Here is a 15,319-nt window from a genome sequence, read left to right on the forward strand (position 1 = left end):
ACGTGCCTAGCTCCGCCACAGTCTCACCTTGCTGTTTGCACGTATGTACACTAAATAAAGAATATGTATATCTATGCAGGAAACTAGTGAGAAATAACTACTTACAGTAATATTGCCATATAGACGTGCCTTGGATTTCTCAGCAGCTTTCTACCCTTCCATTGTCTGAGAAACCAAACCATGGTGAAGAAAAAAAGCAACTCCAAAAGGATGCTTTAAGACACCATTTCATTTTCTGGCGATTGTCATCTCTTTATAACTGTGTGCTGTATTAAAGCTGCAAAGAAAGAGATACAAAATAAACACCACCTAGAAACCCATGCAGACATACCGAAGAAACTGGTTTATACAGCAATAAACCCAGATATCAAAGCAAAGGTTTTAGTATCACAGGTAATATAGCTCTTATTTAAAAAATTAAACTTCTTTATTTGGCAAATTAGGAGAAAAAACAGGGCTAGCACAATAATACAAATAACAATCTAGTTTCATCTTCCCTCTCCCCACATTAAATACATGGTTAAAGACTGCAGCCTTGCACTTACTACTCCAGATTAATTCAACTGTGATTTAACAGATGTGCTTAAACTTAGTGCAAGGAACAGGTCCTGCACTTCAGCATACTCTTTCTATGAAAAGGGATGCTGAGCTGAATTGAAGGAGAACATCTGATCATGTTTTCTGCATTCTCTCACTGTAGACTAGACAGAAGACCACCCATCCGTGCATGGCACATAAGTTGTGATTTTATTTCCAATTTTCACATCAGGATCTTTTGTAACCAGGCATTCCTCCTGCAGGCTTGCATGCTGAATACCTGGCTCACTTCAGAGCAGGTCCAAAGGAAGGGACACCTATAAAATTTTGTGAAACTAAACACAGGTCCACTAAGCAGGACACTGCAGAACCAAAAAATTCTTACTTGCTTTTCAAGTTAATCCTCATTTGAGTCACTTCTTGTGGACCATGACCAACCTCCCCAAAGCCTTCCCCTGCCCTATCATTATACATCTAGGCGAAAGCTGGAAGTCACCGGCTTTTCTTGGGGCACTGGAAGTTGTTTGGATTTGCACAGGAATGGCTTGTGGCACATGGAGTCCATCAGCGGAGGGTAGTATTGCCTGTAGCAGAGGTACGCGAGCACAAAGCCAATTGCTGAGCCAACCAACACATCTGCAGGCAAAATCAGAATAGAGTTAACTTCCCTTTACTCTTGCAACCACATAAGTAAACTTTCCAGCAGGCTGCTTTTCAGCCTGCTCACAGCATTTGAGGTAGCTCCGCAACTTAACACCTTGCAGGCAACAAAAAGATTACCGCTAGAGAAGTAATTAAAAAACCCAAGTTTGTTATTTTGGTCTCCAAAGGTCTCTACATGTGGCAACGCAGACCCTGTCTTGCTCCGAGTTACCACGGTGCCCCTGCCCGTGGCACCTGATTCTGCCCAGCCCCTTCGACTCCCCCAGTGCAAGTCCACAAGCAGACCCCGACTCACCTTGCCAGTGGTGCTTGTAATCGCAGGTGCGGGACAGAGCGATGAGAGTGGCGGCGAACAGCGGGAGCAGGAAGGCACAGAGCCGCAGAGCCCGGCCTCTTCGGCCCGGAAGGAAGCAGTGCAGCTTCCCCGCCAGGTAGAAGGCAGAGAAGGCGAGACCAGCAAAGGCAACTAGAAGAGAAGCACGACACTTCAGAAACAGCTCTTGGAGGTCCAAGATAAAGATAAACGTGGGCCCTCAGCCAGCCATCATCCTCGCCCCTGCACCTTGTTCTGGTGGACAGACTGAGAGGGGAAGCCCGCACTGCCCGTGCAAGTCACGGGAATGGCAGGCACGGGGTGAGTGGTGAAGGAGCCCTAGCAGCTGGAACTAGGCAAGCATCCTTCCTCCCAGGAGCTGCAGACAGCTTCACATTACATTATATATCCCATTGCTTTGCAGAGGGAAAGCTGAAGCCGCCAAAGAGGCCAATGAATTTGGCCAAAGCTGCAGGTGTGAGAAAGCAAACCCAATCCACACTCCCCATGGGCTTCTGCTCACTGTGCTTGGCTCCGTCTGGGGCTGCAACAGGCAGGGGACGTGGAAACACTTACATGAAGCATGTCCACTGGGGAAGCTTTTGCGTCCCTCAGCCACTATGCCAGGGTCCCCCGTGCACACCAGCTCAGTGTTCACTCGTCCGTCTGGGAAGCAACGATAAAAGAAGTCCGGACGTGGCCTAGGGCAGAGGAGCACAACACATAGCCCGTTGTGGCGCGGACCGGACATCCCTGAACAGTGACTCTGCCCGTGCGTGGCACTCCTAGCATGGTGCTCAGGAGCCATTTCAACACCCCGTGCTTCCACGAAGCACCTATGTCCCAATGCACTAGCCAAACACCTAACACAGTTCATTCCACATGTGGCAATGGGAAGGTAACGTGACTCAGGCCTTGAGAAACGCAAAACTGAGCATATCACCGAGTTCCAATGCTGCCCAGGCCGGCAGGTTTAGGTACACTAGAACCAGACTGCAGCAGAAAACCATCACCACCCCACTGCTGCTCAGGGCAGGGACCAATGTATTAGGTAAACCCAGCAGATTATATGATTATCTTACTAATATGCTTATCTTATCCCCCTCATCTAGCAATGGAGCAAATGTGTTACATGTACTGAATTTCCATGTGGCCTCAGTGGAGGTGCCTTCAGACAGCCTGCGGGCACACAGAGCAAAACTTGTGAGGCTGCTGTTCCGCATGGATAACATCCTGCCATCCAGACCACTTGGCCCAGGGAGATGCAACCATCTCAACCTATTCCCTGCACACATGCCAAAGCACTCCTCCCAGGTACAGGGAGCGAGTGGGCTTCCTTACCTCCCCACAACCAGCTTCAGGGCGTTTGTGAAAACCCCGTTCAGGACGAGAGCAAGGCTGGCAGCTGGAAGAGAGCAGAGAGCCGATGTCAGCATTGTTCTCATCACAGCACGCACGAACCTCTACCCTAACATAGCCTCTCTTGGCGCAAAGAGAAACTACAGGTGGGGCTGACTGTGCACCTGATATTGAGCCTCCAGCCCAGGCCTCTCTGTTTAGCTGGAGTCCTGAAGAACAACACTCCAAGACTCACTGCTCTTCACGCACGTCCCGTGTAGCTTTGAGGCACGTTCAGATACCAGCAGTATTTGAACTTCAGCAGGAGCCAGGCAGCTCTGCTGCAATGCCCGGCACAGCACTTGTGCCCCGGCAACGGCGAAGGACTCATCTGCCGGACCGAGGATTCCCTGGCTCACAGCCACAGCACCAGGGCAGATCTCCCGCGAGGCTGCAGCTATTTGGGTTAAGAGGGAGCTCACCTAGGCAGGCTTCCCGTGTGTCCTCTTGGTCAGCGTTCATGAACAACCTCGCCAGGACAATCAGCAGCAAGGGAGACAGAAAGGAGATGAACTGCCACAAAATGAGAAAACTGTTAGGTGTCTATTAGTGCAGCAGATTCAAGCGCTCTCACCAAAACACAACAGCGATTGCTTAAGCAGACTATAAACCTTTCATTCTCCAAAGCCCAGCAGCAATCTGTCCCCTCCAAACACAATTTAATTTTCATCAGAAAGCAAAAAAACAGCCCCAGCTACATTTAGAGCAAATAACCTCAGCAGCAAACCCTATCTAAGCCTATGTTCCCCAGAGCATGGCTCTCCCTCTGCTGTTTGACATCCAGTGACAACCTCTCATGTACAAAAGCAACTTCATGGGCCGCAGGATGCTGTGCATGCTACAGCAAGAAAGGAAACAGGCAGCAACATAGCGCACCAAAATAGTGCACCAAAAAGCCTCTCTCTGCATCACGCTCCTTCCTGTTGCTTTACCCCCTTAGAGGGTGAGCTCCACAGAGCAGGGGAGCTTGTCCTCACTGCTCTGCAAAAGGCCCAGCACATCTTCAAGCTGGTGTAAGCAATGCCACCAGCACAAGCGATCGCTGCTCCGGCCGGCTGCCTTGCGTGCAGCTCCCTCCTCCCACTCTGCTTTCAGGCATCCCTTCACATCGGTGACAGCACCTTAACCCTTTTCATTTTCTAGCACTTTGAAAGCACAGAGATTAGTCCTTGATCAGCAGCATCTAGTTCTAGTTAAAAAGAATAAAAGCTTAACTGAAGTTTTCCATCTATTTTTTAAGTCTTCTTTTCTTGTCTTACGTTCACGATGCACATGAGCAGCTAGGTCAGCAGCTCACTGACACACCACTTGTTTGACCTTCGCTTCAGTTTTTGTTCCCCTTTCATTGTCTCCATCAGTCATTTCTCCCTTGGGAGTCAGAGTCCTTTCTTATGCGCCAGCTTGCAAAACTGCCCAACCTATCTAAACTCCAGTCCACATGCGTGATTACAGAAGCTAGGCCAAAATTTATAATTTCGTATGAAGTTATTTTAACAGAATCTAGAGATCTAAGGAAAATATTTTCACAATAAAAACTGTAATAAAATTCTGTTGAAAATGACTGCTTTTAAGCAAAACATTCCCCAACAGTGAGAGAAATACCATACTCTGCAGTACTATCAATATGGAATTGAATTCAATTATGAAAAACTGTGAAATGATTTCACTAGTTTTTCATAATTTCACCTAAGTCCAAAAGACAACCTGATGCAGTAGAGTCTAAAATGACAAAAGACTATGACTGTAAATGCTGTTTTTTGTTGGTAATAACGCAAAACTACACAGATGTGCAACACATGCCTTTTCCTGTAGCTTTGTTTTGAAATAATAGACTCTAATTAGAGAAACAAACGAAACAGACATAGGAAGCTACTGAACTTACAAACATAGGTACAGTGGGCACGTGATCCACTTCTACATAGGGGTTTTTATAAAGCCACATCTCCTCGGGCTGCACAACACGCTGAAACGGAGGCAAAAATTCCATGATCCTGGAGGAGAGAAAAGGGAAAAGATTTGGGGCAAGCTGCACTTGCAGACTGCAGTTCAGACCCGATCTGCACGCACGGACAACTTTCGTCTTCTCCCACTGCACCGGAGAAGGATGCAGACCCACGAGAAAGCTAAGGGCAAAGCTGAGACGGATCAGAAATTGTTGCTAGACGCCAGGCGCGCTGGAAACAGCCTTATTTTGGAGGCTTTGCACAAGCCGCGGCAGCCTGCCTCTCCCGCCCGCCTTGCGGGGATTCGCGTGCGGCAGCGAGAGGCCCCCGGGACCCGCCGCCCGCCCGCACTCACGCGAAGGCGCCCAGCAGCAGCCCGCGCACCGCCGCCTCCGCCGCCAGCTCCGTGGGGCCCGGCCGCCGCATGGCCCTGCCGCCCGGTCAGCTCGGCTCCGGGCCGGCCCAGGCGGAGCCGCGGCGCGGCGGGCGGCGCTTCCCCCGCGCGCAGCCCGGCCGAGAGCCGCGGCGGTTCAATTCCGGGTGGCACCAGGAAGCAGTGCGAGGAATCGCATGGGTTTCGCCAAGCCGCCAGCAGCTGCTGCCAGCGGTGCAGGACCGCGGCTCCGACACCGCGCTCCCCCGAACGCGCTCTGCAAAGGCAGCAGCGGGCCTGCCACACTGTGCATCGCATCTCCATCAGGTTGCGGGCGTTTCTGCAGCACTTGACAGCTCAGAGGCGACCGTACCTAACCCGGCGGGCGCACAACTTAAGCCTTCCCAGGTATCACCAGCGTCAGCGGCCGCAGCAGCTCCCAGGGGCGCCCGGAGCCCCCCGCGCGCCGGGAAGCTGTTCTGGTCCTCCGGCGTCGCTCGCGAACCACCCGCGGGGACCGGCGCAGCGCCAAGGCCGAGCGCGCGACTCCGCGCCCTGACGGAGAAGTACGAGAAAGCATCCATCCCCCGTTGGAACATTCAGAACAATTTATTGAAGTCAACCTCAAGCAAAATTTTAAATCAGTGGAATGTCATTAAAAACCTTTCCAAATTAATCCTCACGGAAACAAAAACACATCTGAATTCCAAAGTATTTGTAAAATAAAAAAGGCAACATCTCAGTAAATATAATGTACAAAAATTATATATGTTCCTACCATCACACACATTCAGTAAGAAGCTAAAATATTACAGGCAATTCTAAATACACTATAACTAGTTGACAATAAGCTATCTATATACAGGTTAACCAAGCTTTACAGGTTTCACACTATGCAAGAGAACATAGGCCAAACAACAAAACCCCCAAAATATTTTATATCTCAAAGTCTATGCGGCAACATCAAGTCATAATACAGTAATGCCCCAGTGGAACATCGCCAGGGAAATTTAACACTACTTCGTTAGTGTCAAGAGCTTCTAGTCAACTTCCAAAAACTCTTAAGATATTGACTTCAGTGAATATTGATGCTTTGCTATTAAAGACTCAAGTGATTTAGTTAAAATAACATTTCACAGAATCTACAAAGTTTGTTACAGATAAACAAAGTCTACAGAAATAACGACTCTACAAAGGTCATTGTTACAGATAAAGATTACATGGAAATGAAAAACAGAATCTGTAGGTATCTGTGTTGTGCAATATCACTCGTGTGGAAACAAATGGTTTAGTTTCTCATAGCAACCCCAAGTATGCACATACCCTTATAGAAAACAAAAAAATCTTATTACTAGCCAGTTGAAACAGTTATTTATCATCTTGTTTTCTGTGGCAACATGATCAGTTTAAAAATGAAAAAAATGACACTAGAAATGAGATACAGTTCAACCAATGAATATGAAACAATTTTTTCATCCAGTCTGTTTATAAATCAAAAGTGAACAAGAATTCCTCAAAAATGTTCAGTGCGAGGCTATGCAGGAGATGTTTGGGAGAGGATCAAACACATAGCCATCTTTTTTTCAAGCTGGAAGAGACACCATTAGAAAAGGCAGCTTTCTTAGTCTTGTGCACAAAAAACAAAAACAAAAAACCCCACGCAGTCAGTACCACGTGAGAAACAGTGAATGAATGCATGGCTTTGGCAAATTCATATGCATTTTCCCTTTTTGTTTTCACATTAATTACACAAGTCTTCTATGCAAAGCACATAGTTTCAGCTTAATCATCCCCCCTCTCTCTCCAGAGCAGTGAGATATCCCCTCACAGGGGTAATAAGGACCTGAGTTCGCCACTCAGGAATAGAACACGATAGGAAACAGCAATTTTTTTCAGAACAACATTTTGAATACATCCAAAGTTTAGGAGTGTATCACAAGTGCAAATGTTTTTGCTACACAAAAATGAATGGCAGGGTAAAGTTGATGGAGAACTGAAAGCAACAGGACATAGGGTTGGTGTGTCTCATGCAATACATTTCTTTAACATACATAAGTCTGAGACATCTGCTTTGAAAATCTCTCCCATTTGCCATACACTGTACACTGGGAGCAGAAAGTAATTTCAGGAAAGTTAAAGACATTTTGAATGTAGTATACAAAAAAGTTATGTATAAATAAAAAAGCTGTATAAGGAACTGCAGAGCTTCAAGTACATTAAACCCTGAATTCAATGAGGCAGAGGTTTCAATGTTAAAGTGACTACTTCGTACCAGCGTTGGACAACCCCCCCCCTTCCCACCCTCCTCCCCAACCCTACCCAAATATTTCTGCAAAGTTTCAATATATACAGATTTTATGCTCACTGTTAATTATGTCTAGTAATTGTGTCTTTCCCATTCTACCCAGAAATTAAGATCTAATAAATTTTTAGCAGAAAGGCCAAAATTAAACATTTCAGCCCTATCATTCCATTTTAACAGATTCTCTAAGACCATGGTGGTGAACAGAGAAGGTAATTTGCCCACAAAATTGCCTTTCATTGCCTTTGTCCTGAGCTGCAAACGCCTTTAAGTCTTACAGTCTACTGATAAGACAAGTCTATACTAATAATCCGAAAGCTACAATAATTAATGCTTGCACCACGTATTTAGAAAATTGTAGTAACTAGCCACGGCACCATTTGGCCATGGCCTGCAGAACCTCTGCTCTGTGCTAAGGTGCATACCATGTAGGAAAAGCTCCAGTAAACAACAGAATCCTGTTAACTTCACAGAGCAGCTCAGATATTGCATTACTATATAGGTAACACAAACTAAAGATCTAGAGTCAGGTGTTCACCAGAAACATGATACTATCTCAAATATTTAAGACAAAAGTCAGGGAAAGGTGCGATTGTGTGTTCCAGTTAAGGAACAGCTGACAGTTTTGAACAGTGTATTAAAAAAACTCTGCTGAAAACACCAGCAGCTCTGTAGATTTCTCCTCAACCTCAGCATAAAACAACTACACCCCTAAACTGCCCGATACTACTTATCTCACTTTTACCACAAATTTAATTCACAGACGATTCCCCCCTCTGCTGATGCCAGTTAATCAAAATATCACTGTTTAACCTTCTCCTTAAAACGGAATTGCATTATTCTTCTATACAGTTTATGAAGATGTGGTTAAAATGTGTATTTTAACATTTTGTGTGTTCAGCATATAGAACAAACCCACTACAATTCTCAATTTACTTTTAATTAGGTGTTTTCTTATTTTAGAAAGTTTAAATCTTTCGAAAGATTCACCTTTCTCTCCAACAGTGTGAAATCCAGTCCAAGCTTTTTGGTTTATATGCTTTTACAGCTGACGAACAATCTCCTGTTTTCCCTTTTAAGTCCAAGCTCAAATGTTGGCTGCTCTATTAACCACTTTTTTGTAGAAAAATAAAAGGAGCACCTGTGAGAAGTTTGAAAACAAAGTTAACCACGATATCAAGTGTCATGGCAGAGAGTAGCAACAGGCCTCTAACTCTTAGCATCTCACGAAGCTTTTAAGCCTTCTGTGAACCTTCACGTGTCCTGCGACAACCAGCACACTGGTACATCACAGCAGCACACGTCGCATGGCAATAAACGTTCGGTGACTACTGTCTGCTCGCTGCTGTTTCAAATGCTCGTGAGGGCATTCACATACCACACTATTCCTTTCCATGCAGTAAGTCACCACTAACCCAGGATGGAAAAAAGCACGTGGGTACACTCACACTATATAGTATTTGCAATATTCAGAATGCTCTGACTTTCCAAGAGAAAAATAATTTGAACATTACCAAGCCTAATACATAATATAAAGTAAACAGATCAGGCCTTATAGACACTGTAGCAAGAGCTATATTTGGAATTTCTGGAAAGGTTAAATGCCCTCTGTAAGAGCTTAAAAACAGACATTTATCACACAAAAATGTTAAGAAAAATAAAATCCTTTTTGTATTTTTTTTTGTAAAAAATACCAAAATATAGCACTGCTTTCAAGCAAGATTAGTGTTTTAGACATTCACTTTAGTATTGACCACAAGAAGAAGAAGTGCTCCGTATATCCCATTAGCCCTCTGTACCATAAACTGACCCAAAGAGATACCTACACAACTATGCAATCCAGGACACCCAAAAGCTTGTAGAAAGGCATCTGCAAACTGTTCAGAAGACGAACTGCCAGATCAGTTAAAATGGCACAGTAGCTGCTTAAAGAGACTGTAGTGTAATTTTAAATTGCACACAAAACAAACATTTGTTCCCTTGTACATAAATCTGAGAATGAGAAGGGCACCAGCCAAAGGTAAGACACGTTCCAAAAGCCCACAGCCTGCTATTTTCTGGAACCGAGATGTCACCATATTCCTGTAGGTTTAGGTAAGCAGTTTTCCAGAGACAAGGTTCTTGAGAATTAAACAGCTTAATTTAGCCAAGTGCCAGCAACACATATTAACTCCTTTCATTCACGGTTATCTTCAACACCCATTAGCAAAAAGCTATCATAAAGTTAGCTAATATCAGCATACAAATCAAAAGTACACTCTTTAACTATACTGGGGCAGGGGAAGATGCACAGTGCTTTCTAAGATTTCAGGCTACGGTAGGAGATTCACAAGAGACTAACTTCAGTCTGGGGAAACTTACCCTCCTAGGCTCTTTGCACGGCAAATGGAGAAGGACAGGTTCTTCAAGGGAAAATTCAGACCAGGTGCCTACCTATGCCATTTCAAAACACTTGCTGAAGGAGCCTGTCTCTACTGATTACAGAGGAAAGCCAAGAGAGATTCATCTCATGAGGCTGAAGTTGCCTGCTGTGAATACAACCCATTATGGAGATATAGAAAATACCCTGTTCATTGAAGAAGTGCTCTTGGAAAATAACTGATTTTCCTTAACTCCATTAATAATGGAGATTAAAGTTAGAAGACTTTTCTCCCTCAGCAAAAAATCTAAACATTCCATCAAAACACACACACATATGGGTCTGATTCCTTAAGCACTCAAACTCCCTCTGAAGCTAATGGGAGCCTGAGAAAGCAATAAAGAAACACACTAATGTAATTGTCATAAAACAAGTACAGACTTGGCAGATGACAAATACATACGCACAAAACAATCCTGCATCTAATGAAGTCAGCGATAGTGCTCCCACTGGCAGGGTTAAGACTTCGGTTTGAGTGCGCTGCAGTACGTGACTGAGGCCAGAAGGCTCTCCTAACTAGGCAGGTTTTCCAAATTAGGTGGGGCAGAGAAGCGAACATTGTGTATTTATGCTCTTTCTGAATTTCCTCCTGTCTGCAGACACCACTGATTACAGCTCTCAAGCAAAGAACCATGATTTCTTCCTTTTTAAAGTGTTAAACCTTGTGTCACAAACACTTCCAAAAAGTCATACACCTGATTTCTCATAGGGAAAGCTTTACAATAATATTCATAAGTTAACATGATATATAACCTACCTTCTCAAAATGCCTTTAAGATATAAGTACTGGAATGGAGGCATTTCACTGTCACCTGGTCTGAAACCCACATCTGTCTTTATGGCAGCTGAATGTTACACAGAGTGGGGAGGATTTATTCTCCTCTCATAAACTAGACATAATGCTATTTTTTTTTTAAAAGACACGCTGACTGATCAAAACCAGATCCTCAACATCCTTTAAAAATTAAATAAATAAATATGTTGCTATGCTTTGCTTTCTACACTCAAAGAACATATTTTAAACAGAATATTCTTCTCACTGTCAAAAGATCTACTTTTTTTTCTTAAGAAGGCCAAGATGTTCCTGTTTTCCAACAGTAAGAGCTGCTGTAGCACATTCAAGGGTAAAAGAAAGAACAAACAATAAAAAACAAACATCACTGCCTGCTTCTGCTGGCTAAGATTAAATGGTCCCATTCCCAGTTCAAACAAGGCGGCTCTGATGACAAAGACTGAATGTGTCAATAGCAGTCTCTTCAAGTTCATCACTTATTTGCCCGTCTTCTCCCCTCCCTTGCTTTTTAGGCAAATTCATTCCTTTGCTTCTTCTACAGGATTCTGTGATTCCAATTTGCACTTTATCTTGTTCCAGTATTCAGGTGCCACAGGAGATTTGGGGTCATGTGTGGAGCAGCAGAGACGGCCATCCAAGGCTGATGCCACCAAGGCTCCCTTCTCATGATCTTTACAGAACGAATGAGGGCAAAACTCACAGAATGAAACTGCAGGATTGCTACAGATGTCACATTGATGCCACGGACATTCCCACTTTCCTGAAGATGGAAGGGGAAGGAAGAAGGGAGACAGAAAGCTGAGATTAGTGCATTTGGGGGCTGGTACTGGCCTTTAATCCTTATTCCATGTTGTAATCATTCAGATGAATGCAAACAAAGTTCCAAAAACCAGCTCTTAGTATAGTTGCTATATCTGCTTCTCACTTACAAGAATTTGACTGGAAACCACTCTCAGACATTTTGCATTTTTTAGGCCTCATTTGTCTCAAAACATTGCCGTATGTATAACTACCTCCTTTGGCTTCAAGACACCATATCTCCTTGCAAGATGGAGAGTTTGTTTTGTACATTTTTCTGATTTGTGAACATCTGTTCTATTGTTCTGGAAAGAGTAATCACTCACATGTGTATCAAACTTTAGCTAAACTGCACTGTACTTTAATGTAGAAAACATAATGGATTAGTTTTGAAAAATAACTGAGAAATGGCTCAGAGAAGAAGTTGGATAAAAACATATTTAGGCATAAACAGACAGATTCCCCAAGCCATTCAGACTTGTATTTGAATGACCATGCGCTGAATTGTCAGACAGCAAAAGCATACTGAACACAGCGAAAGAAAGAAAACAAAAGCTTTTTGCTGTTGTGTTCCAGTCTCACTGAAGTTACTTTTAGCCGGATTACAGTCAAGAAACAGATGGCACTCTCCTTCACAGGGACATGACATGCTGCATGTACAACGTGCAAAGACCCATGTCCCAAAAAGCAAGAAGTCACACAGAACAAAATAAAAAAACTCTAACTGAAGTTGCTCTTGGTGATAAGATACAGTCATTTCTTTTTCCAGCAAAAAAGCCATTTTGAGGAAAGCTTCCATACTTATAATATGCTGAAAAGGCACATAAATTGAACTTCACTCACAACAGCCTTCTGATTAATTTAAGTATAGACTAATCCGTACTTCCAATTATTTTCATTAAAGCCCTTGTAATCAGGAAGATTAAGATGAGGACTTTTAAAAGACCCTGCAACTGGCTAAAATGTTGCATTACTGGATAATTTGAGCCATAGCTACAGAAAGGTATGCCTTTACGTGGAAAAAAAAAAATCATATAAAAGATACATGCATCAGGACATAGTAGAGAATTTAAATGTAGTTACTAATTAATTGAGCCTTATATGTTACACTTAGTATGTCAATGGTTTGAACTATCATGGGATTCAAAATGATGCTTATATTTCAATCAAAATAAAAGAAGGAACTTTGATCCAAGAAAGAAAGGCATCAAGAAGAATAATAAAATTATTACAATGCCTCTCTCTCCACCAGTTCTTATTTAGGAATACTACCACCCGATACATTTCTCAAAACAAGTGGTATGGCAAAGGCAGATATGCTACATTTAATGTAAATGGATTCTGCAATTCACCTCAGACATCGTCTTTCTGCAGAGAGGAAAAGATCAATAGGAAACCATATGAATGCTCTTACCAAAAGGTGGTTGAGTCAAGTTAAGGCATAGGAGGTGGTATGCTTTGGGACAGTCCTTTTTATCACACATGACTAGTTCTCCCCCATCTCCACATTGGAAACAGTTGTCTTCATGCATCTGCTTCTGTTCTGTTTTTATTTTTCGTTTCTTCTGCTTTAATTTTGCATTCTTCACCTTTTCCTCATTTGCTGTTGCAAACGCTGTCTAGCAATTACAAACACAACACACAGTTACTTCATAAACCCCTTGCATTGAAATAAATTTAATCAACTCTGGGTTATTTGCATGACTTACGCTCAAATTAAATCTACTCTAAAAAAGTTTAAGCAATGAAAGCCATCCACACTGATCTGAATTAATAATCTGGTAAATTTTTCATGGTAATATCCAGACAGCGCTTTGCTGTAACGGGAGGTTTATTTCCATGCTCGGTTTCTATCTCAAAACAACTTTTGTACGACAGCGACAAGATTTGTGCACTACTGTCCCCTACTAGCGAGGATACATCACAAAATGCAGATTAACATCAGGCCGAGTAACTTTTTTAGAATAATGCATGACAGCAAGGCAGGCTCTTGAGTCCCTCAAGTATACCTGGGAATGTCACAATGTTATAGTAGAAAGATGACAAGTGAAGTTTTTTTTAAAAAAGAGGAGGGCACCTTCAGCACATATAAGACTTTTATTCCCCCATCTGATAGCATGGTGGTTGATTTCTCTTCTCCATCCTAGAGGCCACACAAGTTTCGTAACTCTAGAATCTTTGGCGACTTTCAAGGGTGGAGAGCATTGAACAGATCAAGGTAAAAGGTTAAACAAAACAAAGACCTCTCTTTCCCCTCCTCTCTAGATCTTCAGATTTAGGACAAGCAGCTTCAATTTTCATCCACGTACCTTTGGGCGCACTCCTAGAAAGCCACTGCAGTTTTCTGCTCCACAATGACATTCAGTCCTACCATTGCCAAGGCAATCCAAATTATAATTAAATGTTAACTCCATTCCTAAAATGTAAAGAAAAGCAATTCATCCACACAGATATTGATGAAAGACAGGCTTGTGGCAGTGACATGTCATTAGAGCGTCTCTCCTCACAGTCTGTGAGAAATTAGCAGCGATGTTTTTAAAAGCTCTAGCTTGAATGTTGCATTGATTTCAAAAACACAGAGAGAAAAGGTCTCAGGGAAGGCAAACTTGAGTTTTTAGAACAGAGACAGATTATACATTTAGCCAAATTCTGAGGAAAATATTACTCGTTTTTGTTTTATAATCACAATGAATGGTAATTCAGACAAGTATAGGGCTAGAGAATCTCAGACTCATTGAGCCTGGAAAGGACCACAGGAGATCATCTAGTCCAAACCCCCTCCTCAAAGCAGGGTCAACTAAAAGAGGAATCTTTGCTCATACTTCTAACCACGAACCTAGTTTTGAGATTGTATTTCCTTTTAACTCTTTCTTTGTAGACCACATTACGGTAACAATTCTTTTCACATGCTGTGTCAGTATTTTTTGTATGTGACAAATGTAAGTTGCTCTTTTCAGCATGGGACAGTTTCCCTTTTGCTCCTGGTTTTTACGCAAGCGCCAGCACATCTTTACACATACCAAATTCTGTGTAGATCAGATGTAGGTAGCAGCTATTCTATCATATAGTCTCAGTTTAAACAGTAGATCAGGTAAAACATTTAATGCAGAAAGATTATATCACATCAAATAAATGTTGGTGAAAAGATCAATGCTATATAAAATGAAATCTGCTTACATGATAAACAATTAACATTGTACTTTGTAGCAACCCCCTTAATTTTTTTTAACAGCAGTTTTCCTTTTTAAACTATTCCAAATTATGATGCCTGTTGAAACTAGAACTTATAAATATTTGTCTCCACACCAATGAATGAAAAAGCTCCTGTAAATGTCACTGTCATTAAGTAACTTCAAAGAAAAAATTGGGTAAGTTGGGAACTTTGCCATTTTAAAAGGAAAGTAATCATGCAAAATAGTGCCATCTTTTTACCTGCAGGAATATCACAAAGAGCAAAAAGTCCAACTCTAATGTCACCATTCACTGTCCATTTCTGTGTTTCACAGTTTGGATTACAACTATGGTTCATAAAACGAGAATAATTCCCCTTTGGGCCAGCATCTATTATTCGGTCCTTCAAATAGAAAGATAAACACATGTTTAGTACTGACAAACAAAAAGTTTCCCATTGACAAGCGATTATTTATGCCTAGGGCAGCAAAAAATACACTTATTTTCAATTGGTTAAAAGTGATAAGCTTTCCCTACAGAGTAAGTTTTAGCAAAAAGTGCCTGAATACTTGTGCTTGCAGAAGTGAAATAGGCATGGAATGAGTAACA

The 15,319-nt window shown here is 42.6% G+C and overlaps 2 protein-coding genes across 6 annotated transcripts in view; both read right to left on the reverse strand.

Annotated features, from left to right (window-relative positions):
* Window positions 1-112: 112 nt before the first annotated feature.
* PLPP5 (phospholipid phosphatase 5) lies at window positions 113-5,619 on the reverse strand. 3 transcript variants are annotated; one of them, XM_064497655.1, is made up of 8 exons: window positions 5,210-5,412; window positions 4,794-4,902; window positions 3,334-3,424; window positions 2,855-2,918; window positions 2,090-2,214; window positions 1,496-1,666; window positions 1,034-1,173; window positions 113-277 (listed from the first exon to the last, which is right to left on the reverse strand). In XM_064497655.1, the coding sequence occupies exons 1-8, from the start codon at window positions 5,278-5,280 to the stop codon at window positions 272-274; spliced, it is 777 nt and encodes a 258-aa protein (XP_064353725.1). In that variant the 5' UTR covers window positions 5,281-5,412; the 3' UTR covers window positions 113-271. The 3 variants fall into 3 exon arrangements, with proteins under 3 accessions (XP_064353725.1, XP_025970019.1, XP_025970018.1); XM_026114234.2 differs by lacking the exons at window positions 113-277; window positions 5,210-5,412 and adding an exon at window positions 5,601-5,619 and having other exon boundaries at window positions 406-1,173; XM_026114233.2 differs by lacking the exon at window positions 113-277 and having other exon boundaries at window positions 406-1,173.
* Window positions 5,620-5,817: 198 nt separating this feature from the next.
* The window catches only part of NSD3 (nuclear receptor binding SET domain protein 3), a 52,553-nt gene continuing 43,051 nt past the window's right edge, over window positions 5,818-15,319 (reverse strand). For all 3 annotated transcript variants that reach the window (XM_026114222.2, XM_064497653.1, XM_064497652.1), the window contains 4 exons: window positions 14,972-15,113; window positions 13,849-13,955; window positions 12,954-13,158; window positions 5,818-11,501 (listed from right to left, as the gene is read on the reverse strand). In XM_026114222.2, the coding sequence (XP_025970007.1) occupies window positions 11,260-11,501; window positions 12,954-13,158; window positions 13,849-13,955; window positions 14,972-15,113 (696 nt within the window). In that variant the 3' untranslated portion in view covers window positions 5,818-11,259. The remainder of the gene's footprint in view (window positions 11,502-12,953; window positions 13,159-13,848; window positions 13,956-14,971; window positions 15,114-15,319) is intronic.

The sequence above is a fragment of the Dromaius novaehollandiae genome, chromosome 26 (assembly GCF_036370855.1).
Source record: "Dromaius novaehollandiae isolate bDroNov1 chromosome 26, bDroNov1.hap1, whole genome shotgun sequence".
NCBI classification, from domain to species: domain Eukaryota; kingdom Metazoa; phylum Chordata; class Aves; order Casuariiformes; family Dromaiidae; genus Dromaius; species Dromaius novaehollandiae.